This window comes from Cydia fagiglandana, chromosome 1 (genome assembly GCF_963556715.1).
Source record: "Cydia fagiglandana chromosome 1, ilCydFagi1.1, whole genome shotgun sequence".
NCBI classification, from domain to species: domain Eukaryota; kingdom Metazoa; phylum Arthropoda; class Insecta; order Lepidoptera; family Tortricidae; genus Cydia; species Cydia fagiglandana.
In genome coordinates this window covers 28,661,291-28,687,637 of record NC_085932.1, presented here as the reverse complement: position 1 = coordinate 28,687,637, position 26,347 = coordinate 28,661,291, and the positions used below count along the sequence as shown (strand labels likewise).

General features: G+C 39.3%; 2 protein-coding genes and 1 long non-coding RNA gene across 3 annotated transcripts in view; all 3 read left to right on the top strand.

Annotated features, from left to right (window-relative positions):
• LOC134669561 (uncharacterized) overlaps positions 1 to 13,287 on the top strand; it is a 475,395-nt gene extending 462,108 nt beyond the window's left edge. The window contains exon 2 of the long non-coding RNA XR_010098916.1: positions 8,043 to 13,287. This is a non-coding gene — a long non-coding RNA (uncharacterized LOC134669561). The remainder of the gene's footprint in view (positions 1 to 8,042) is intronic.
• Positions 1 to 13,287, top strand: part of LOC134669531 (uncharacterized) — a 50,835-nt gene extending 37,548 nt beyond the window's left edge. Inside the window, exons 6-9 of the mRNA XM_063527137.1 lie at positions 1,686 to 1,800; positions 5,454 to 5,575; positions 6,164 to 6,250; positions 7,077 to 13,287. Coding sequence (XP_063383207.1) covers positions 1,686 to 1,800; positions 5,454 to 5,575; positions 6,164 to 6,243 — 317 coding nt within the window. The 3' untranslated portion in view covers positions 6,244 to 6,250; positions 7,077 to 13,287. The remainder of the gene's footprint in view (positions 1 to 1,685; positions 1,801 to 5,453; positions 5,576 to 6,163; positions 6,251 to 7,076) is intronic.
• Positions 13,288 to 23,170: 9,883 nt separating this feature from the next.
• On the top strand, positions 23,171 to 24,906 carry LOC134671490 (uncharacterized). The gene has a single exon (XM_063529360.1). It carries the CDS (start codon positions 23,318 to 23,320, stop codon positions 24,902 to 24,904), a length of 1,587 nt encoding a protein of 528 aa, XP_063385430.1. The 5' UTR covers positions 23,171 to 23,317; the 3' UTR covers positions 24,905 to 24,906.
• Positions 24,907 to 26,347: the final 1,441 nt, after the last annotated feature.

Here is a 26,347-nt window from a genome sequence, read left to right as displayed (position 1 = left end):
GCCTCCAGATTGCAAGTCGCACGCTCTTACCGCTAGGCCACCAGCGCTCCATGTGGCTTCAGAAAATTGAAGTTGTTAATTAAATGTCTTTCATAATTTTATGATAGCCTGCATGTTTAATAGGTATGGGTATAATGATTGATTAATTAGAAATTCAATGTAATATAACACTACCGAATTACCGAAGAAACATCAATAAACTCTAAACATTCTACTAAAACTTTACATGCACACGTAGACATAGGAAAGTGAACTCTGTATCAAGGAATTAAAGTTCATATTACTAGTTTACATTAACATTAATTTTATTTACGACTATTAAAAAACTTCTGGATGATATATCTAGGTATTAACAGCCTAATTCACCATGGACGTGTGCCAACCCAATGCCGATCTCTATTTGTTTTGTTTGCCCATCAGTTAACCTAACATTTTGTCTGTAATTTGATTAGAGAACAATTTGAGCTTTATATTGGTTTTGGTTCTTTGCCAGATCTATTTTAAAGATTTAGAAAATTAAAAATTGGTAGTCTCAACCAAAAATTGTTCTAACTATCAGTATTTCAGCAATCCACTACCTGAGATACTTATAGCTCGGACATCAACTGTTAAATAGCTACCTTTAGGTATTATTGACATCGACATGACACAGTAAAGTTATGGTCAATGGTCAGTGATGAAAATCTATTGCTACTCGACATGATGTTATTAATAAAGTGAACTGTGTTGCTGTGTTGTTGTATACCTGTAGATTTATAGGCCCAAGACTGTTGTATTATGTGTGTGTGTGTGTGTGTGTGTCAACATTGGCATTTAGTATACTTAAGTAGGTACAATGAACATTCATTCAAGTCCTGTCAGGTCTGTTTCTGAGAAGTTTTTCCAGACTCCAGACTCAGATTATTTACTTTGCCTATTTAGAAAAGAGGGATTAAAGCGGGCAGATGTCCACTCCATTATTATCAACAAAACATGTTTACCTCAAAAGAAATTTTTAAATCTGTCACCGCCGGTCATTGCCCCCGTCCGGTTTTGACGGACAAACGTTATTTTATACTATTTGATCGCATGCCGCACCGTCATAAATATGTAGTGAGTGTTCCAGAACGGTGCCGTTATACTTGAATACGTGATGTGTATTCATTTGTACCGGATGCGTAATGGGTATACGTTTACGCGTGGAAAAATATGTATTTGGCCCAGTAACAAAGTAACCTAGTAAAATTATAAAATTATTATTATTATAAGCCTATACGGTGTCCCCCTGATGGACAAAGGCCTCCCCCCCTTGATTTCCATTCGTCTCGGTTTTGAGCAATTTCTATGCTCGTCGTCTATGTCTATACTTCGTTTTTTTTAGCATTAGAAATAAGGTAAACAATCTTGATGTGTCTTTTTATTGAAAAACACATTTTTAAAATAAGATACGGCAAATATGTAACAAATTATGAATGTAATACGATCATTTATATTCTTCTTCTTTCATAAGTAATAGTTTTTGATTTTTAAAAAGCGTTTTTCAATTAAAAGACATGTCTAGATCGCTTACCTTCTTGCAAGTTCTTTCTAATGCTAAAAAAAACGAACTATACTACGACGTGTTCCTCTGGATCTTTTACTCTTGTCAATTAAATCATAACTAAAAAATATTGCCCTTATTCATATTGTTATTTTCTCTATTTCAGCTGCGGAGGTGCTCCGAACGCAGAGGCAGCTAGTACGGTGTCGGCCGCTGCAGGAGGCCACGCTCGAGTCCCGCAACAAAGCCAAGAAGTGCGCCGAGTTCCTGCAGCCCTACAGGTGACAATACATACTGTGTCTATCAGCTGCCGGAGGAGTCAGCACACGGAGGCCGCTAGCCCGGTGTCGGCCGCTGCAGGAGGCCACGCTCGAGTCCCGCAACAAAGCCAAGAAGTGCGCCGAGTTCCTGCAGCCCTACAGGTGACAATACATACTGTGTCTATCAGCTGCCGGAGGAGTCAGCACACGGAGGCCGCTAGCCCGGTGTCGGCTGCTGCAGGAGGCCACGCTCGAGTCCCGCAACAAAGCCAAGAAGTGCGCCGAGTTCCTGCAGCCCTACAGGTGACAATACATACTGTGTCTATCAGCTGCCGGAGGAGTCAGCACACGGAGGCCGCTAGCCCGGTGTCGGCCGCTGCAGGAGGCCACGCTCGAGTCCCGCAACAAAGCCAAGAAGTGCGCCGAGTTCCTGCAGCCCTACAGGTGACAATACTGTGTCTATCAGCTGCCGGAGGAGTCAGCACACGGAGGCCGCTAGCCCGGTGTCGGCCGCTGCAGGAGGCCACGCTCGAGTCCCGCAACAAAGCCAAGAAGTGCGCCGAGTTCCTGCAGCCCTACAGGTGACAATACCTACTGTGTCTATCAGCTGCCGGAGGAGTCAGCACACGGAGGCCGCTAGCCCGGTGTCGGCTGCTGCAGGAGGCCACGCTCGAGTCCCGCAACAAAGCCAAGAAGTGCGCCGAGTTCCTGCAGCCCTACAGGTGACAATACTGTGTCTATCAGCTGCCGGAGGAGTCAGCACACGGAGGCCGCTAGCCCGGTGTCGGCCGCTGCAGGAGGCCACGCTCGAGTCCCGCAACAAAGCCAAGAAGTGCGCCGAGTTCCTGCAGCCCTACAGGTGACAATACCTACTGTGTCTATCAGCTGCCAGAGGAGTCAGCACACGGAGGCCGCTAGCCCGGTGTCGGCCGCTGCAGGAGGCCACGCTCGAGTCCCGCAACAAAGCCAAGAAGTGCGCCGAGTTCCTGCAGCCCTACAGGTGACAATACTGTGTCTATCAGCTGCCGGAGGAGTCAGCACACGGAGGCCGCTAGCCCGGTGTCGGCCGCTGCAGGAGGCCACGCTCGAGTCCCGCAACAAAGCCAAGAAGTGCGCCGAGTTCCTGCAGCCCTACAGGTGACAATACTGTGTCTATCAGCTGCCGGAGGAGTCAGCACACGGAGGCCGCTAGCCCGGTGTCGGCCGCTGCAGGAGGCCACGCTCGAGTCCCGCAACAAAGCCAAGAAGTGCGCCGAGTTCCTGCAGCCCTACAGGTGACAATACTGTGTCTATCAGCTGCCGGAGGAGTCAGCACACGGAGGCCGCTAGCCCGGTGTCGGCCGCTGCAGGAGGCCACGCTCGAGTCCCGCAACAAAGCCAAGAAGTGCGCCGAGTTCCTGCAGCCCTACAGGTGACAATACTGTGTCTATCAGCTGCCGGAGGAGTCAGCACACGGAGGCCGCTAGCCCGGTGTCGGCCGCTGCAGGAGGCCACGCTCGAGTCCCGCAACAAAGCCAAGAAGTGCGCCGAGTTCCTGCAGCCCTACAGGTGACAATACCTACTGTGTCTATCAGCTGCCGGAGGAGTCAGCACACGGAGGCCGCTAGCCCGGTGTCGGCTGCTGCAGGAGGCCACGCTCGAGTCCCGCAACAAAGCCAAGAAGTGCGCCGAGTTCCTGCAGCCCTACAGGTGACAATACTGTGTCTATCAGCTGCCGGAGGAGTCAGCACACGGAGGCCGCTAGCCCGGTGTCGGCCGCTGCAGGAGGCCACGCTCGAGTCCCGCAACAAAGCCAAGAAGTGCGCCGAGTTCCTGCAGCCCTACAGGTGACAATACCTACTGTGTCTATCAGCTGCCAGAGGAGTCAGCACACGGAGGCCGCTAGCCCGGTGTCGGCCGCTGCAGGAGGCCACGCTCGAGTCCCGCAACAAAGCCAAGAAGTGCGCCGAGTTCCTGCAGCCCTACAGGTGACAATACTGTGTCTATCAGCTGCCGGAGGAGTCAGCACACGGAGGCCGCTAGCCCGGTGTCGGCCGCTGCAGGAGGCCACGCTCGAGTCCCGCAACAAAGCCAAGAAGTGCGCCGAGTTCCTGCAGCCCTACAGGTGACAATACTGTGTCTATCAGCTGCCGGAGGAGTCAGCACACGGAGGCCGCTAGCCCGGTGTCGGCCGCTGCAGGAGGCCACGCTCGAGTCCCGCAACAAAGCCAAGAAGTGCGCCGAGTTCCTGCAGCCCTACAGGTGACAATACTGTGTCTATCAGCTGCCGGAGGAGTCAGCACACGGAGGCCGCTAGCCCGGTGTCGGCCGCTGCAGGAGGCCACGCTCGAGTCCCGCAACAAAGCCAAGAAGTGCGCCGAGTTCCTGCAGCCCTACAGGTGACAATACCTACTGTGTCTATCAGCTGCCAGAGGAGTCAGCACACGGAGGCCGCTAGCCCGGTGTCGGCCGCTGCAGGAGGCCACGCTCGAGTCCCGCAACAAAGCCAAGAAGTGCGCCGAGTTCCTGCAGCCCTACAGGTGACAATACTGTGTCTATCAGCTGCCGGAGGAGTCAGCACACGGAGGCCGCTAGCCCGGCGTCGGCCGCTGCAGGAGGCCACGCTCGAGTCCCGCAACAAAGCCAAGAAGTGCGCCGAGTTCCTGCAGCCCTACAGGTGACAATACTGTGTCTATCAGCTGCCGGAGGAGTCAGCACACGGAGGCCGCTAGCCCGGTGTCGGCCGCTGCAGGAGGCCACGCTCGAGTCCCGCAACAAAGCCAAGAAGTGCGCCGAGTTCCTGCAGCCCTACAGGTGACAATACTGTGTCTATCAGCTGCCGGAGGAGTCAGCACACGGAGGCCGCTAGCCCGGTGTCGGCCGCTGCAGGAGGCCACGCTCGAGTCCCGCAACAAAGCCAAGAAGTGCGCCGAGTTCCTGCAGCCCTACAGGTGACAATACTGTGTCTATCAGCTGCCGGAGGAGTCAGCACACGGAGGCCGCTAGCCCGGTGTCGGCTGCTGCAAGAGGCGACGCTCGAGTGAAAATACTGTGTCTTACTTCTATCAGCTGCAGAGGCAGTATCAGCAGCACGCACAGGCAGTTAGTCCGGAGTTAAATTACAATAGGTAGGTACTTACTGGTGATGACCAAAGAGAATGGATTGTCCTAACCGCCAGTGCCGTACTAACACATTTTAGTGCCTTATGCAATTCTAGGCTATGGACCTCCGTGATCTTCCATAAAACTCGTTCGTTTCCCGAGATTTGGTTGCATTCATAGACGCCCTAAGTAACTGCTCACTTTGCTTAGTTAATCCAGCACTGGCGTTACAAGTTTGATCGGTCGATCACTAGGTACCTCTTGTCTTGTATTACAAATGTTATAGGTCGTTTGACGCAGTTCATGTATTACGTAGTGACGGGTATAATAGGCTACATTCCTACTACTCAAATCAGCTCCTTTTTTAGAACTGTCAAAACGATTTTCTAATATGGAATTTATATGAAAACGAATGTAGGGACGTCACGGTAAACTCGCCTACTTTTTATATTTCAATCCGATTTATTAAATACAAATTGTGTTTAAAAATAGCTGCTATCCACGTTTTTCTAATAATTATCTGGTGCTTTATTTCGTGCACGGTTTGAAATAATGTATTTGAAGTACAGGAAACATCCGTATTGTGGTTGCAGACAGCGGCCGGAGACGTGCACGGCGCTGGCGCGGCGGCTGGTGTCGGGCGCGCTGGGCGTGCGGCTCAGCACGGCGCGCCAGGAGCGCATCGAGGAGCGCCGCCTCATCACGCAAGCCAGAGGTAACCGACACCGCAATCAGGGCCCGTCAGCACCCATACTCTGTTGCCATGGTCACATTGGTCACCCATACGATTTGACAGTTTGTGGACTAATCATTTAGTCCGGGGGTCTCCAAACCCCGGCCCGCGACGCGACTTATGAATTGTTTCTACTATACAAACTAAAATAAATAATTAATTTGAACTATGGTTTTGATTCGTTCTCTTGATCGCGGCGAGCTGTGATTGGTCAATTTCATTATAGTTGACTAAACTGTATCGAAATTAATATTATAGTTGAGTTGGCAGCCCATACATTAAAACAGCGGTCGGCAACCAGCGGCCCGCCAACCTCTCGCTTGCGGCCCGCAAGCCTCCCTGGCTATTTTGTATGTAGTACTGACGATCGACAATGTCTGCTAAATTCACAAATATTACCAAAGTGCGGCCCGCGTCATCTTCGTTAACTACTGTGTGGCCCTTGGCTACTAAAAGTTTGCCGACCGCTGCATTATAAGAATCCAATTGCAGTTTGGTATACGAAATCTTAATTCAAGAAACAGTCGACGAGTAGAAAAATAAATAAATCAGTAATTTGTGTTATTACAGAAAAGAAGCGGCAGGCAGCGCTGCACAAGGAGGCGGCGTGGGACGGCTCGCTCGCCAACACGTCCGTCACCGACACTTGAGGTAATAGTGCACTTGCAAACGGCCACACACACACGCTTACTTATCTCATTTATTAATCTAACCAGAATTCGCGCTTCGATCTTTTGCTTTTTGACGCCAATGACGGATTTATCCGCACCGTAGGTCCAACGCTGAAGCCGGATTGATCTGTCGCAGACCACATATTAACATAGACCTACGTACACATAGGCATAAAGTTTAATTTCAGTTTTGACACTTCGGTGACGAATAGAATAGAATAGAATAGTTAGTAGTTAGTAAAAGTCTAAAATGTTAATACGCGTTAATACGTTAGTTTGAAACAGCCGAGTGCCTTTACAAAAAGTTGCCTGTGTTTATAGGCCCTAGGAACTCACTTTTCACCATTACTAACTTATAACTAACTTAGCTTATAAGTTTTGCTTATTGCACCATTTTATTTAACTAAAACCTTCCTAACACAAACGCACGCTTTTATATGCCGTCGCGGGTAAAAATTCACATAATAAACTTTCATTCTTCATTGGTATAGCATTTTGCGTCCAAAAACTTACTTAGCTGGGGTGCAATTTAAGTTGAGTATGTATTTTGTTATATATTGTATAATTTGTTAATTCACTCATCTTTAAATATCTTGAATCTATCGCAATATATAAAATAGCATGTTAATAGAATAAATTTATTTGAAATGATGTCTGTGTTTCTCAAGAACAAGAAGTTACTTTGAATTCAATATTCACTTGCATTGTCTGTGGTAATAAACTTTCCAATTGATTATTATGTTTTGTAGATACTGTAATTATAATATTAACAAAGGATTAAAGAACTAATACCAAGTGTGTCCTCATTCCAGATGGCGAGCGGAATCCAAACACTTCCCCTACTTAGAAGACGAGCTCTCAATTAGGACAATTCTTTCTACCGTTACTAGTATATAGATATAGATATTTTTTTAAAAGGATGTTAGAGATTATAGCCACGCTCAAGAGGTTTCAGCCTTAATCTATGTGTCATAAGGTATATTGTCGCGTAATGTTAACTTCTATCTCAATGTCGTGAGCTTCCTATGTGACTTAGCGTAGTTCTTTTTGTTATTTATGTATACTTTGCAAGGTGTTGTGACTGTCTTGTTGTTGTCCTTTTAATATCCAATCTACGTTTAAGACAAGCTCAATAACGATGCTATGTTCAACAGCTTATGATAGCCTATCATATACGTAAACATCTCGTTTATTAATTAAATATTAAATTTTAATTTTTTATTGTATGTGTTGCAACATACAAATCTTAATACAAAACCAGCTCCATATAATATCTGTAGCGTCTCTCTCGTGGAGGGATATCATGCAATACACCAATGTTTTTACCTTATATAACTATTTTATATTGTATAGTATTGTTTACACCAAATATTAGTATAGTATCTATTAAGTTTATTAGCATAATATCTCTTTTAGAATTAATGTAATTAATATTCATTTTGTTGGTTCATTGGCCATTTCACTTATTAATGAATGAAATTAAAAAGGGACCTTATAATTACTCGAATAAAATGTTATAATACATATGTTGATTCTATTGTTCAGTTAATACCAGTTTTAAGTTTTGTCACATATGCCAAATAGGTAATAAAATTAATAATAAATGATGTGATGCAAAATCAGTCACACTATTACGTCAAAAAGTGGCAGTAATAAAAAATCATTATAAAAGCATAATAGCGGCATTATAATGTTTTAAAGAAGTATCAATCAGAAGTTTCTTGCCGGTCAATATTGGGCTACACTCCTCAAATTGAGGAGGGACTATCTTCTAAGAGGTGTAGGGTTAGAGCCGGTGTAGCTTTATTTGACGTTCATAAGCATATTGTAATATACCTACTTATAAAATAAACTATCTTTATCACATACTACCACATAATTGCATGTTTGGTAAACATGCAAGTTTGACGGCTGCCTGCGAAGCTGATGGTCCGGGTTTCTAATCCCAGTAAGGCCATTTATTTGTGTGATGAACACAAATATTTGTTCCTGACACATGGGTGTTTTCTATGTATATAAGTATGTATACGTCACCTAGCACCCATAGAACAAGCTTTGCTTAGTTTGGGGCTAAGATGATAAAATAAAAAAAAAACAACGGGTTGCACTCCGGGAGTGCCGGCAGAAGTGAAAACTCAATGACATTGTAACAGTTTTTCGATCAGGTCACGTGTCCGTCTTACGTCGTACGAATCATACGGTCACGTGACCTGTCGCGAGTTTAAAAAAATTTCCCCATCACAAAAAGTGCACACTGCACAGCGCCGCTAAAGAAGTTTTCACTTCAATAAAAAACATAAAATCAGGAAGTTAATAGTTGGCCAGGGGAACGTAACCAATGACAACAATGTAAATTCACCCATAAGTACTATATTGTTGGCCGCTCGTGAAATGGTCCTTGAACCCGATGTTTTGTTGTGAGTTTCGTGCCTTTCGTATCTAGTCTGGTTGTATGTAATGAAGGCAACAAACCTCTTGGCGTTCAATAGAGATATTAGAGAATATTTGTAAAAACTACAGTTATTTCAGTGGAATGACCAATGTAAACTGCGTTCAGTTCTAATGAAGATGGTTAGGGAGTTAGAAGTTGTCGATAAGGGCACCGAATGAGCCCTCCAAGGGATCTTTATGGCTGTAATGATATATCGTTGGTCTAAGCGAGGTAGCACACGGCGCCTTTATTCAGCAAGGCCGCAATACAGGCGCGATGTTGTGGCTGGTCATATACCTTCACACACGTAAACATGATTCTGCATCGTAATATAGCATCAATATAGCCGTGTTTCCGCATCGATAAAACCGCAATACATCATCGATATGGCCTTGTTTCAGCGTCGATACAGCCGCGATGTAGAATTCATTCAGACGAGGATGTCCCTAATCGTAGAATGTTGAATTAGAACGTGGGTAACATTCGTTATTCCTCTATAAATAATAATATAGTCATATCGTAGTTTTAAAAGTTGAAGCGTGATTTACGACTTTAAGATCAATGTCTCCTTTTAAAATAGAATAAGCTGGTAGAACACCCGTCGTAAAATATATATTTTTACATCCGTACTCTTGTTTCTATGACTCATTCTTAGATTTAGGCTAAATATTCTATGGATCGGATCTACCTTTCATTCATTAATGGTCCGACAGAAACAAAAGATGCCCACATCTTACTTACAGTCAAGTGTAAAAATATGGGTGCATACAACTTACTCAAAAATATGTTCCATAGTTCTTAATACGCTGACATAAGAGCTATGGGATATATTTTTGAGTATGATGAGTGCACCCATATTTATACTCTTGACTGTAGGATAATAAAACGTCACAGTACCTACACAAATCTCAGGTCCAAATCCCAGTCGGTTTATAACGACTTTAAAATGTTGTGAATATGATCTCCTAGTTTTTTCGATAATATTTCGATTTGATACTGTTTACTGTCACAATTATAAATAAAATGGTTACCAGCATTAATGACCAAAGATCTGAAAATGGATTTACATTGAAATTTTAATGTTGCTTAAATTATCCAAATACGAAATATTGATTTTTCTATTGACCACTAAGCGTCACTTGCACCATTCCACTAACTCGGAATTAACCGGTTAAACCTGGTGTTATCGTGGTTACCAGTACAATTTGACACTGGGTTATCGGTTTAACCGCTTAACTCCGGATTAGAGGGACGGTGCAAGTGGCGCTAAATATACTTCGCATGCAATGGCCTCAAATATGCATGTTAATAATATTGTGTAAACATTATATACTGTAAATGTGCTAGTGAATCTAATCCTTAAGCAAACCTCCATTGATTGTATAAGACGTGTAAAAAAATGACGTATTGTGTTTGATATAAGTTGTCAGAAATGCTAAAACGTGTTGTTAATTTCGTCGCATTGCGTATATTCTGTCATGACGACTCAGGAGCGCACGCGCATGCCCATCTATAGAAAATCCTACATCTAAGGCGCCATCATATTTTATGGTTACTGAATTTTCAAACGTCAACTTTTCGAACCAAAGTCATCATCTTCCTCGCGTTGTCCCGGCATTTTTGCTACGGCTCATGGGAGCCTGGGGTCCGCTTGGCAACTAATCCCAAGAATTGGCGTAAGCACTAGTCTTTACGAAAGCGACTGCCATCTGACCTTCCAACCCAGAACCAGAGTGGCCACATAATATACAGAGCCGCACAGCGCCATCTACAATACCTGTCAAGCACGAAATAGTCTTACACTTTTTACATGTAAACACAATCAATGAATTTTTGATGTTTTTGCGAAGGTATATCCATATTGCCTACTAGCGCATTTACAATGTATTAAAGTAAAAAATCATGCTTCAAATGACCCCATTTCCTCCTACTTCATGCTACCGTCATCCGATGTCCAGACCCCCCCCCCCTAATTTGAAATGACGTAATTTATGAATAGCCCCAAGGCAGCGTTTTTTATATAAACAATTTCATCATAATGTAACAGTAAATGTTGATATTCGATACAAAATGTACGTACGCGTACGAAATAACTTTTACTCCTAAGACGACAGTCTCATCCTCATTTTAATTTGTTTTTGTTTTGACATTTAACAATAACACTTGAACAATGTGCAATATAAATAGGTATCATTTTCATTCTCAACCAGCCGTCCTTTTTGTTATTCTTGTATATCGTCGGGTGACAAGCAAAAGTCACTAAGTACTATCAAAAAATTAAAGTAACAATGCACTTTATTGCACTTGTAACACGGTTTATTGTCCAATAAATTCAATGGTGTTAGTGTCTATTGCTTGTCCCCCGATGATATTCTTTTAAGATTATAGTATGTGACAGTGTTGGGCGTAATTAATTACTCGTGTAATTTAATTAGTAATTTAATTACATGTAATTGAATTACAATGTAATTGAATTACATAAAATTTAATTACATGTAATTAAATTTTCTGTGTAATTTGCAATTGTAATTACATTAATTAGTAATTAAATTACTCAATTACTTTTCATTTACCTTTTTAATAATATGCAAATATGAACAAATTTACTTGGAGTAATTATAAAGAAAAACTTTTATGAATTCCATAAATTCCATTATACGCTGGATAACGTTATAACATATTTTTTATCCCTGGAATCATACCTTTACAGGGTACTATGTGACAAACCACGTTGAATATGGCGGTTGGCGCTTACGTCGCGTAGCACCGCATTAGTATTGGGGCGCCGCTAATAATGACGTAAGCGCCGACCTAAGGTGCCTTTCGGGTTGGACTGTAGCAAAGGGGGGGCTGGGACTTAGAATTTTTTTTGACAAAGTGGTGTCATTATGACACTATTTTTAAATGATTGTAATGTGTAGGTCACGTCAAAATAAGCATCTTATACTGAAAAAACTTTTCTCTAAAATAAAAAATGGCTGAGTTAGACGCCTCCAAAGATTGATGTTTTTAAAGGGAGCTGGGACTTAGAAAATTTTCATCGCGAGTGGTGTCATTATGACATATATTTTAAATGATTGTTATAGAACACGTCAAAATAAGCTACTTTTACTTGAAAAACTTTTTTCTAAAATTTTATTAAGAACTGTTTTAAAACCCGTTTTTTTTCATTTCCTCAAAAAAAAATTCTAAGTCCCAGAAACGGCCCCCCTTTTGATACAGTCCGCTATTTTCAATTTTAGAAAAAAGTTTTTCAAGTAAAAGTAGCCTATTTTAACGTGTTCTATCCGTTACAATCATTTCAAATATATGTCATAATGACACCACTCGCGATGAAAATTTTCTAAGTCCCAGCTCCCTTTAAAATCATCAATCTTTGGAGGCGTCTAACTCAGCCATTTTTTATTTTAGAGAAAAGTTTTTCCAGTAAAAGGTGCTTATTTTGACGTGATCTACACATTACAATCATTTAAAAATAGTATCATAATGACACCACTAAATCAGAAAAATATTCTAACTCCCAGCCCTCCCTTTGCTACAGTCCAACCAAATCAACCAAAGTTAACATTGACAATGTTGCTTAGTCAAATTTAAAACCATTCAAAATGTTCATCTGATTTTGGAAATAAAGATGATCAATAACTTGCATTCTATAAAAGTAATTGTAATTCAAAAAAGTAATTAAATTACAAATTTCAATTACAAAATGTAATTAATAATTTAATTACTAATTACATTTTGCAATTGTAATTAGTAATTAAAATTTTAATTACTCTCCACATGTAATGGAAATTATTTGTTGGAATTACATTTTGTAATTGCAATTGTTAATTAGTAATTCAATTACTTTTTGCCCAACACTGGTATGTGATAGCGTTCCACGGAGACACTGAGTAAGTCTCTCAGGCTATTGTTATTTACAATTTACCAACAGTTTGTTTTCATAAATACATGAAGCATTCAAAGCGCTATAAGGTTTATAAATTATGATTTTGAACTTTAAAGCAAAGTGATTGGGTTCAATTTAGGTCACCCGTCTGCCCGTTGAAGGGTTAAATCCTACTAATGAAACTAAAAAACCTTTGAAAATGTCAACTACTAAGCCAAATGAGCTTACACTAAACTAAAAGTAGGTACATGTAAGCTTTTTATTTTGTCTTTGCTTACTAAGAAAAAAAAAGATATACATACTTATACGTAATTAATTTGGCTGCCAATTCGATGGTATTTTATCAGTTTAAAGGCGCAATAATAAATTTCCTCGTATGAGGCCTATTTTAGTGCTTTTGAGTATAAAAATTCAAAAGTAGAATTTATTTTCTAATTGTACAAGTACGCCGCACATACAAGTCACGAAAAAACTCAGATACAAGCTTGTACTGTTTCCGTGGAACCTCCCACCCTACTCTATTACAGATGTAGGTACCGATGAAGCCTTACAAACCCCCAGAAAGACGTAAAATATCTATTTATGGTACATCGATATGCGATCTGTGTGTACAAAGGCAGAAAACGATATTTTTGTAATAACGAACAGTTATTGTGAAATGATATTATTATTACGTATAATAAATATTGTCTGATTGACCAAATGATTTGTTTCATTTCCAAAACTACACCTTATAGACCAGCGGTGGAACAAAAATGGGTTTTGATAACATTAAAGTTTTTTCTTTTTTGATATGTTATTGTAAGCATGTTAAATAACATTCATGTAAAAAGTTAGAAAATTTTAGGTGGAGCGTTCGGCCATATTTAAATATTTCAATTTTTGCTAAATAACTATGTAAATATAAAATTAAAGTTACAAAAAACTTTAACATATTCAATAACACTTTAATTTATTCACATATTCGGTTTTTAGAAATCTGGAACAGCTGCTTTCTGGTGAACGTAAAAACACGAATTATTATGCAAATACAGAATTAGAGTAGCTGATATTGCAAAATTACGATATTATCTATCAACTTAGTATACATGTAAAAAGTTAGAAATGTAGACAATGTGCTTGTCTAGATATTGATTTCTGGTTAAGCAGTATAGCCAATATTGAATTAAAGTTTGTAGAGTTAATATTACACGGTCATAATAAAGATCTTACTTCTCACACAAAAGATTAGAAATATAAAATCACGGCGACACTAAATACTGATACGTAAGTATGCATTCCGAGCTTATATTAAGTTACATTTCAAACGCGCGGCGTTTTCGCGCGCCGCGCTGTGCGCCGTGGCAGGAGGCAGCGATCGACGGTCGCGGGCTAGCGGTTAGCGCGGTGCCCTTAAAAATACGCAAAGCGTTTATAAAATTATTATCAATGGTAAATAGTTATTTTACACAGTACACTAATGGAAACTTACCTTCCCTTATTTATTTCTATATGTACTAGGGATTGCCCGCGGTTTCGTTTACGTAGAATTCGTTATCGTGTTAAGTATAGATATAATAGATATATTTGAAAATTATTTTAGGTGCATTGTCATACAGATAACTACCCTTGTTAAAGTATTCTTCAAATTCAATACACAGGTGTCATTTCAATATAATTTTGCGTAATTTGGCGCTTTTAGGTTATAAATGACCAGCGACATATATTTTTTAAGAGCGATCATCTCCGATAATATTTACTTTATTATAAAATCAATTTCAAACTAACGTTATTCAATATATATCATTTTAACGTCAATATTACCAACCAACTGATCCTATTTACCTACGGAAACAACTCAAAATTTGCATCAAATTAAATGCCACTTTTCTTATCCGTTTCGAACAATCAAGAGGGCCTTTACGAGCTGATGTGGTGAAAATTTTATTTAACCTTCGTCCCTTGAAACCTTCACTACCCTCAAGGTTCAACTTTACGAACCACTCGCTACGCTCGTGGTTCAATTTTAGAATGTTTGAATTTGTGAATGTATTTCCTGCCTCGCACAGCCAAACTGTGGAATGAACTGTCCGATACGACCTTCAAACCTTCAAAGACCCCCATCTTAAAGGTCGGCAACGCGCTTGCAACCCTTCTGGTGTTGCGGGTGTCCATGGCCGGCGGTAATCGCTAACCACCAGGTGATCCGTCAGCTCGTTTGCCTCCTATTTAATAAAAAAATGCACGAGCGGTTAATCAACAACTTTTCCCCTTGTAAAACAAATAAATAAAGTAGGTGAGGTGCAGGCATATGAGGCCCGGCGGGTAACAAGGCCCAGCATTCAAAAGTAGCAGTTGCTCCCTATTATTCCCAATTATTCTGAATTTCTACTTGTTGCTTAGAAGGCCCACTGTCAGTGCAGGTAAAAAGGTCCAGTCCCGGGCCTTATTGAATGTATGAGATGAAATATTAGATTAAAATATTTTAAGTAAATTTTGAATATTTTTAATCTCTTATTAATAAGGTCGATTTGAAGAAACTTCTATGAAATTATGACTTATAAATAACACTTGCACTGCGTGGGCTGTCAAAATTGCTGCAGACTTTTCTTGGTCTAACTCTAATAATGTTTCACTTGCTTTATTGACCTAAAGACGTTTTAAAGAATCAAAAAGTCTAATAACATTGAGGCACTTATACTTTTTAAAGGTACTGCCTTGTACTATTTACAAGTGACTTTTTTTTGTTAATACATAGGTAGGTATTTACGATAGAGGTGCGAAAAATAGATATTTTGCAACGAGTGACGAATTTTAAAACACGGCCAAAGGGAGTGTTTTAATGTGCTTATTATAGCACCGGTGTCGTAATGTAGCACCAGATGTACTGTAAAAATTATGTTAAAAGATAATACTTACTGTTACGAATAAATATTTATACTGTAAAAAATTATCCCACCAAACACATTTTCATGTAAATTGTTGCCAAGACGAAACCATAAGACTCGCACTGTCAAAAAGTTGTCAGATCTCTAATCTGTGCCTCCAGTGTAAAAGGGTTAAACTCGAGTTTGGCCAAATTACAAATTTTGCCAGTAAAAGGTTTATTTCATGAAACTACATCTTTTGTGCTGACACCCACTGCCCTATGACTTCTAATTGCTGAGATATCGATTGTGCAAAACGATTAAACTTTTCCAAAAATCACAACCATTATGTTCAAAACGATTTATTTTTATATGATCTCGTTTAAAAAATTTGTAACTTAGCATCGTGTTACGAACGATGGTTAAAGTAAAGTTTAATCTTAGCGAATAAAATACATTTCAAGAAACATTTGGTGTAAAAAAATCAAAATTCACTTAGATCTATTTCAACTACCGAGTCTAGTTCGTGAATGACGGTAAAACTTAAGTTTTTTTATTATTCACAAACATTTTTTAAGACGTCATTATGTGTAAAGGGGTATAAATAATTTACTTTGACCGTTTTTCACGTGAATGGTTCAGTAACCATTAACAATTTCAACAGAGTAATTAAATATATTAAGTCACTCTTTAATTACATTGATATTATTCTTTTTGGTTTGTCTTTTTTACCATCAATCTACAAAAAATGCAATATTAAGTTCCCAAAATGGTTTCTTTACACAATACAAAAGTTCAAAAAGATTTTAGCAACACTAGAGAAAGTGCAGTTTAACCTTTTCACACATTCATAATTTTTGTGAAAAGGGATATAAGTTGTTTTTGAAAGCCAATATTTCCGTTACTTTCACATAAGTCAGGTTAATTTAAATGACAAATTATAATTCACGACTTAAACTATCTAAACTAAAAACAAAAACCTAATTTTTTTAGAAACAATGCAGAGAAAATACGGTTTGAAACGTTTTTCGGCCATACTGAAAAATTTCATTTTTTGAGTTTAACCCTTTTATACTGGAGGCACAGTCTTGTCGAGCCAAGCTTCAAACTCTACAAGCCCTAACTTCACTAACTCTACACCTTAGTCAAAATATGTGGCTTGGCTGTTTCGCTACCGCCACATGGGCATAAGGTGAAAAATTTATCTAATTCATTATTTTTAGGGTTCCGTACCTCAAAAGGAAAAATACTGAACCCTTATAGGATCACTCGTGTGTCTGGCTGTCCGCCTGTGACAGCCTATTTGCTCCGAAACTACTGCACCAATAAGTTGAAATTTGGTATAGACATGTAAGTCTATAACCCAAGGACATACATGTAAAGTAAATAACAGAAATTCAAATAAAGGGATCACTTTTGAGATGAATGATAAATAGAAGAAAAAAAATTATATCTTGTTATATATCAAATGAAGGGGCTCATTGTGAGAATCTTAGATATATTTTTTCATAATTTTAAAATAAATAGTTTAGAAGTTATTTAAGAAAATACAAAAAATGACCATCCCCCCCCCCCCCTTATCTCCGAAACTACTGGGTCTAAAATTATGAAAAAAATACACATATTAGCTTTTTTCCTATAGATGATAGGAAAACCTATTAGAAATGTGCAGTCAAGCGCGAGTCGGAGTTAAGTACCTAGTTTTCCGATCCCTACGGGTTTTTTAAAGACATTTTACTCACTTTTCTCTAAAAAAAAATATATTGTTAAAAATTGTGTAATGTACGGAACCCTTGGAACGCGAGTCCGACTCGCATTTGGGCGGTTTTTGTATTATACTTACATACAATAGTTCTTGTAGAAACGAAACGGCCAAGCCACATACTTTTGGTGTAGAGCTAGTAAAGTTAGAGGGCTTGTAGAGTTAGAAGCTTGGCAAGAGATCTGATAACTTTTTGACAGTGCGAGCCTTATGGTTTCGTTTGGGCAACATTTTACATCAAAATGTTTTTGGTGGGATTTCACTTCTTTTTGTAAGTTGCATATGACAATCTTCCATCCCCTAATTTAAAGGGTTGGGGTGATTTACTATTAAAAATCCTGAAATAAGTATCTGGGGGCATCTGTTACACAATGTACTTCTTACTGATTCCCCATATAAACCCTTCACTCCGTAAGGGTAAACTTTGGGGTTGAAATCTGCCTTCACCCCGTAAGGGTAAACTTTGAGGTTGAAATCTATTCTATATCCTTCCCCATAACAATACCTATCTACATACCAAATTTCAACTAAATCGGTTCAGCGATTATTGATTCCCCATATAAAATTAATCCCCTTAGGGATAAAAAAATTCAAGTTTTTGAATTTATTTGTTGTTTGTGTACTAAAACTATCTTACATACCAAATTTCAGCTTCTTAGAGGACTTCAGGAAGTACCCGGTATTGATGATCATCAAGTGAGTGAGTCAGTGACGAAATCAAAGTTTTTAGATATGAATAAAATCTAAAGTATAAGAGCTATGCAATTGATATGCTTAATAAGTCCGAGAACTTTGTTTATCTGGTATAATCCAACCCCAAGTTATGAGGGTTCCAAAAAACGACGAAGCGCTTCGAGAAAAGGTAGATAGTGCCCGTGCGCTTTGCTCGTCTTGGCGGGGGCACTTCCGTGCCCCCAGATGTTAAAATATGTTACTACTGTAACTAATAAAGATTTATGTTTAGTTACCTACTACTTTCGCGTAAACTAGACAATTTTTATATCTTCAGTTATTAAGGCCCAAAATAATTATTTTCACTTATTATAAATAAATCCTCCTGATATGAAGTATCAAATATTGTTATTTGTATATGTATAACTCTTAAGTTAAAAACAATAAAATCTGTTATTACCTGCTGTCAAAATGATTATTTTTTGCGGGATTAAGTAATACACTGCTAGTGTTCAATAAGGCCGATAATTGGCCTTTACCTTTTATAAAAGGTTTATTTTCCAAGAGTATCGTAATATTTTTATAACTATTTTGGTATAATGAAGAAACTTAAATAAATGAGAAACCTATTTGAGTGAGTTTTTCATACTTCATATCCTGTTCATTAAAAAAAAAACCTTTTAATTTAAGGTGGGCTGTATATAGGCATATACGGCCCACACGGAATATACAATAAGGTAAGTGAGGCCACTTACCTTATTGTATATTCAGGATGTATACCGTGTAATATTGAGCAGTTGGTTTATAATATGCATATTATGATATTGACGTTGAATAGGACAGGACATGACAATAGGAACCAGAAGTAGGTATAGTTGGTCAAATCAATTTGTCAGTAAATAAAAACAAAAAACTATATTCATCCTTTTCTTTTGGGTGCTAGTACTAGTGTAAGTCAAAGATAGTATGATGATTCTCTCTGTCTATGTTTGAAATGAGACAGTCCTTTGACAAACTATGTATAGTAAAAAATAGTTGTGAATATCTTGTACATTTTTATTACAATATTAGTGAAGATAATGAAATATAGCTGGTCAAGCAAATCTTGTCACTAAAAAAAGGCGCGAAATTCAAATTTTCTATGGGACGATATCCCTTCGCGAATACATTTTTCAAATTTGCCGCCTCTTTCTACTGACAAGATCTGATTGACCAGCTGTAGGTATTTTTACGTAATAAGATATTTTAATTTCACGTAATGTCCGCATCTAATTTGTATATGTGCACGGTAAACAAACAAATGAATGATAAGAAAAGACAGACAGTGTTACTGAGCGGGAGGTGGGGCGAGGGGCGAGGTATAGGTAGGCTATGATAGGCTCTCGAGCGCCGCGCCGGCGACTGACGGACCAGCGCGGCGCGGCGTATGTATGAATTTCGCGCCTTTTTAACTAGATTTTACTATTACAATGCAAGCTACACACAGAAATTTCTTACATTCCATAATATGGCTGCGTATATTATTTTATAGTAATAGACTTATTTTTACAGACTCTAATTCAATATTAGATCTTATAGGACAAAAAACGCATATTAATTCTAAAGCATATATCTTATTCTTCTAGCTTTTTAGCTTGCCTATTAACTTAAAAATTTAGATATGTTGTTGTGGATTTATTAAACTTTAATTCAATATCGACAAAATAATAAGCTAATTATAGTTTGACAAAGAAGCACGTTAAAAAAAATTCTAATAATTTTACATTATATAGCGTCATACATATTATAAACAATGGAATTTAAACATTGCACTTTAATTCAATATTAAAAATCATTACTAAAAATATATAAATACCTAATTTATATCTAACGCTCGTTCTAACTTTTCATCATATATTGCAAATATGCTTAAAAATATGTCCCATATCAGATAAGTATCACTTTTTCAACTTTAGAATTATCAAAACTTTTAGTGCAAAAATCCGGTCCCACTATTGAGCTATTAGTTTCCTCTAGTATACTTTAATTTTCTACTTTGTTGTGATAGCAATAAGGTAAATATTGCAAACACCCTATTGGGCGGTATGAAAAACGTGTTGGGACAGAAAATCAAATCAATAATAATACTGTTAGTATCAAACTAGATGTTATTTTACTTTTAGCCCAATCGATTATCGCAGGGTATTGGGAACGTGCCTAGTCCGATGGTGGCGCTGATCGTCACAAACACAGGTAATCTTATGGAATGTCCGACATTAGTACTAGCGGCAGCCGCTTGAACTAATTTGACTCCATGAGATTTAACGTAGAAATTCCGACAAAATGAGGGCAGCACCAGTCGTGCACATAGCGAATATCAAACATCCGTAGCTTAAAATTAAAAGGAGCCATTGGGGACATTTTATTTCAAGTTGTACAGTCAACAACAGAGCTATGAATACAGGCAAAGTGCCAAAAATATGTATACACGACCTTAATGTACAGGCAATAAAGTACTGTATACATATTTTTGACACTTTGCCTGTTTTCATAGCTCTGTTGTTGACTACATTAAACTTATTTTTCAACATTTGGAAATTTTTATGTTATTTCTAGTCTGAATCTTGAATCGTGCTCTTTTGAACCTGATAGGAAATAGTGTCCCAAATTTATCGTTCCGTCCATTCCGTTATCGTCATACATTGTTGAGGAATCAATAGGACTACAACATTAAATAATATACAGAAATTGTTTAAGTATTATTTATTTATTATGAAATGGATTGGTTTATTAGAAAAAACATAATCCCTCTGAGGAGGGCGCCACTGGACGGACGGTGCAGAATGTGTAGATATAGATAGATGGTCAAGCTAATCTTGTCAATAGAAAAAGGCGCGAAATTCAAATTTTCTACGATACGATATCCCTTCGCGCCTACATTTTTCAAAGCCGCCTTTTTCTACTGACAAGATCTGCTTGACCAACTATAATTAAGTACGTACAACGTGTCGCCGGGCGTCTGACAGCTGTTCTTCGGTGGAGGACTGAGTGGCAGGGCAGCAGATGGTGTAAAATCAATTGAATTAGAATTAGTAGTTTCGTAGAATGGGCGTGAAACGTACGCACATACACAGTAGGTATTATACAGACATACACATAGCGGTCAAACTCATAACACCTCTCTTTTTCGTCGGGGGTTAAAATGACTGCACAACGCTTACTCTACAAATAGATCTCTGCTAAATTAAATTCTATATAGAACCACTTAATTTAGCGTAGACTCGGCCAGTAAGTACTAACCTTAATACCTACTCTTTATTGAGCCGTATAGACGTTTTTCATTAACCACAACAATAGAACAGAAATCAATTGCCGGACAGACAAAGGGTTGCGACAGCGGCCGGCCGCGACAGATTCAAGGTGACACAGATATGTGCCACAACCCTACAGACATGTTCTTAGAGCGTTTTCACATTGTCCGGTCCGATATCGGATGTAGGATCCTATATTCGCGGAGTCAGGACGCGGGGGCGCGCCCGGGGCGCCGTCTTAAATATCCTCCAGACTGAGCATAGTCGCGCTACCCCCTCTGCACGCATACGGTAATTTTAATCCATGTTCGAGTCGAAAGTGTCTTTGTGTGACGTCCGTGTCTTTGGACGGACCAATCACGGCACGGGACTTCGCTCACCTCGTGTCGCGCACCCCCGCATTTTTGGCATCACCGGTTGCATGAAATAATTGCTCTAAACTCTGTCTAGAGGATTCCTAGTATATGGCGGTAACGCACACTACAACAAGCATTATGCCTACTACATATACGCATGCACAAACAAATATTATCGGTCCGACAGCTGACGGGGGGCTCCGACATGACTGAATTTATCGGAAGCGCCTTTTCGATATATCGTATATCGGAAGGCGCCTCTAAGAAAATCAGCTGCAAGAGAGTGCCATTGGCATTAAGTCCGCGTTTTTTGCGTTATTTCTCGTTTATAATGTTTATGTTAATAAATACAGAGAAACATATATATCTTACATTTTACTTCCTTCCGACATCCGATATGGGATCGGGCAATGTGATAACGCTCTAATTCCGTACACTGGCCATTGGCTAGTCGGACCAAGCTAACTCTGCACGCTGCATGGCATTTCCAACAACAGTGTGGCTATGTCATCACCCGTTGAGCGCCACGCGTGTCTTGTGCGGCGCGCCATCGTGAACCTTGTCGCAATGCACGAAGGTTGATATTGGGCTGTAGTCAAAGCGGTAATGTCAAATACTTAATGACAACCATTATTTATTATTTCTATGACGGTGCAAAGTTAGGTTAGTCGTATGTGGTAGACGGACGGACGTACGGGTGTGGTGGGAGAAATGCAAGCGACTACGGCTTGAGCGAAATATATAGCTATCCATGCCGTAATCGGCAATGGCGACCCTAGCTAATTACGAGCGTGAACTCTAATATGCATCATTGATGCGTCGCGTGCGTGACAGTTCCAACAGCCTCTTGCGCCTAGTGTTAGAGTTACCTGCTTGCGCCTTCTGGAAGCACTGGGACGATGTGCATAATATGGGTTCCAGAGGCTTAGTATATAAGTTGTTATGATTCAGTATAATTTGTTAATTTTGTTATAATTTTAGTATAGGTTTAAGTAATTAAAATAATATTAAGGGAATGTATACTAACACTATGGACATGGTCTGAATTAAATAAATTGATTGATTGATTAATATGGCTGGCAAAGCCGAACTTACTCTTAAACATTCTGTCGCAGGTGTGAAAATCGCTATCGTTTGGACAACGAAACGCTTTGTGTCTCTCTATCACTCTTCCATATTAGTGCGACAGCGCGACAGTTGTTTCGATCGCTACTGAGCGTAAGCGATTGGTATGTTGGCTACCCGGCCAGCTTCGGTTCGAGGGCCAACCGCGAAACACGAAAATCGAAATTATTTTTCGTTATCTGCCTCTCTATCGAATTTGCAAGAGTGACAGGGAGGCAGATAACGAGATTTCGATTCTCGTGTTTCGCGGTAGGCCCTCTGCTTCGTATATCTGGCTGTTCTCCTCTCGTTGTGTCTACTCGTTGACCCGCAACGCAATAACAGCTTAGATTCCATCATGTTTTAAGTTAAAAGTTAGGTTAAGTGTTAAAATAATTAAACACCTCTTCTTTTCTCGTAATTATTATTCGCCTAATTGCCAGGACTCTATTTTGAAAAAAAAGTGGGTGCCTACATACTGCCTGACCTTCGATTCTACGCAAATACAATGAAATGATTCCGATTCTAGTCGCCAGAAATACAATGCAGGGATATTTCAACATTGGGACCACCAGCGCAGCATTGTTCAAAACAAAACGTCGTTGCCCAAATAATAAGCATTGATATAAACAGGATTAGCAATGTGCCCTGTCAGTAGCTATTGAACCTAGCAGCCGGTAACCCGTCAAAATACATGTGAACTATGTATCGGATAATATTATTACTTCTATTCGTGGCTCGTGTTAAGACAGAACCTAAAACGTTTCAACGCGAGTACTATATCTCCAGGCAGTCAAGGGACAACGCGGCGCCGATGCAAACAGGATATGTGATGAGTCGGATGGACGATAAACCTCCTACATACCAATCTTTGGGTAATCCTAGTGCTACGTTTGGTGAATCAGTGAAAACACATAGTGACATTATTAGTAAACACACTACCCCTAAGAGCGATTTAGAAGATAACTACATGAAATCCTTGATAAAGTTTACCGATATGTCAATAATGCGTAAGGATCCCTTTAAATTTTCTAGTGTTGGAAATATGGCTTTTACAGCTACAGAAAGTATTATGCCGTTCACGAAAGCATGGGATAAGCATTCGTTGAATTATGAAATCGCAAAGGCAAAATCGAAATACGGTCTCAATCCTTCATTATCGATTAAGGCAGAAGGAGAATTTATGAAGGATAGAGTGACGAATTTAGAGCGATACAGTGCGACAGAACCAAGTGTAGATGTTAAGCCGATGTACGACTTTAATAGAGAATTCCACATAGACGACGATGATGTTAAGACTCTATCAGGACATACTTTGGAATGGTGGCCATTTTTCCTACACAGCCCATATGAATATGAGAGTATAAAGATGGACTCGCAAATAGAGAAAGCTAAAGAAAAGCGATACGCCATAGAATCAGCAGAAAGAGTAATACCTGTTCACGAACATCAGGAGGATTATTCGCACGAGTATAGTCCACCTCATTACGACAGTACAATGACTGGTCTAAGTGAGCAGCCAGACGCAGGAGACAGTGGATACATTTCTTATACTATTAAGGACTTTGGTAGTAATTATGAAAGCGATCCATTGGAGCTCTCCTGGGGAAATGCTTTTGACACAAATGACGACATACAGAACAGCGGCAAAAGAAACAGACGTCTGGACGAACACAGTCATTTTAATAACCATAACAGCGGTACCAACGTTGAGGCATCTAATAAAGCAGCATTAGGAGACTCAAGCACTGAGAAAACCTATGAAAAGAAACATGAATTTAATAAACATGAAAGCGGTGATTCTAAAAATCACGACCACAATACTAATCGCGCGGTAGCCGAGAACAATGAATCTGCTTACAAAGACATTGTAGATCAATTTGCAAATAGATACGGCGGTGAAGATCATAAAAGACATTCCAGCTTCGTTCTAAAAAAAAATAGTGATAACGGTGAAAAAAGGAAAGGCTTTCGAAAAGTGTATCATAAGGACGAATATCAAGAAGAGAATGAGTTCTTTGATAATACTAAGAACAGTGCTAATGCTGAAGACAGTGGAAGTTCTATTTCTAATTTAGGTGGTTCAGTAGCAGCTATACACTCCCACGTTGCAGCGGCTGCTGGAAATAAAGCCAACGCTTTTACTGACGTTGAAAATTCAAAGAAAAATGCCTTTGAAAACAATCATAAGGGCCACGACGCGAAAAAAGGATTAGAACGTGATTCAAATCGCTACAAAGACATCTCACAAATTAGTGCCGATAGAGACTACACTTATTATTATCCCTAAGAGAAAAATTAACCGCATACATTGGTATTCTTTGTTCAGGATTGAAACTGCATAAAACTATGTAAATGTTTGGCCTAGAATAGGATCCTACTTTCAAATTATTTTCAATTACATGTTTACCAGAGTTTACAGGACATGAATGAAAACCGCCATAATACTTTCGAAATTTCTACGGAACGAGTACAAATACAAAATACCTAACGGGCTACTGTGACAGAAAGTACTTAGTTTTATTAAATATTTTTAATTAGTACATACCTAATGGTCGATTAAGAAATAAGGATATCTTAATATTAGCGTTTTTATAAATATAGTGATGGACTGACATTTGTTGTAAATGTAGGTAGTGTTTATTGTTTTGTATTATCGTTTTTTATATTACAGATAAGATTTATTTGAAATAAAAGATAATATGTTTAATAATATTAGTTATTAATCGTAAAAAAATATGCAAACCTCCGACGTATGACCCGATTTAATTCATTATCACTCAAAGAAAACAACTTGCGCTCCGATATATATATATGATGGCGACGGCGACTGTATCATATTCATGCAGAAAGGTAATTGGTTGTCATTTTACATTCAATGAATGAACTTTGAACCGTAACGGTCTCGGTCAGTAATGTCCATCCGTTTTTAGGGTTCCGTAGTCAACTGTCAAATCTGAAATTTGGCATGGATATTAAGAATAAGAATGATTTATTGCAGAACAGTGTACATTTGTAGGTGGCAATCAAGACACAATTTGTTTCAACAGTTACCCATTTCGGGTATGCAATACTTACTTAAATAAGTTATGAACTAAACTTAAACCAACATACCGGGTGTGGCCTGTAACATGAGCAAATAATTAAAACATAGATTGTACTCCTCAAACGGTGACACTTTTGTTCAACAACTTTTAAAAATTATGAAGTATTTCGACTCCCTATTTTTCATACAAAATAAATATTATCTTCAATGGACGCCATCCCCACTCCATTATCATTGTGATTGACGTTGCTTGTCACGCCTTAAGCATAACAAAATTCGCACTACATTGCGTCTTAGAATAAACTTTAAAGTGTATTAAAAATCAAACTACAAGTAATTTTTAAAAGTCGCTGAACAAATGAGGAGTACAGCCTACGGTTTAATTTTTTGCTCATATTACAGGCCACACCCGGTATATCAGTTACGCCGACAAAGTCGTAAAATAAAAACTAGAATAAAGATTTTTTTAGGGTGGTGGGTAGGATGGCGGTGGCGGACTGGCGGTTTCCTCTACACGAAAAGTGGGGATGTTTTTTTTTTTGCTTCAATCCTATATTGTGGGGTGTCGTTGGATAGGTCTTACGAAACGAATACGGATATGACGGACAGGTAACTACAGAACCCTACACTGTACATGGCGTGACATCCTCTTGGCCAGTTTTCTATTTTTTATTCACGGCAAATATG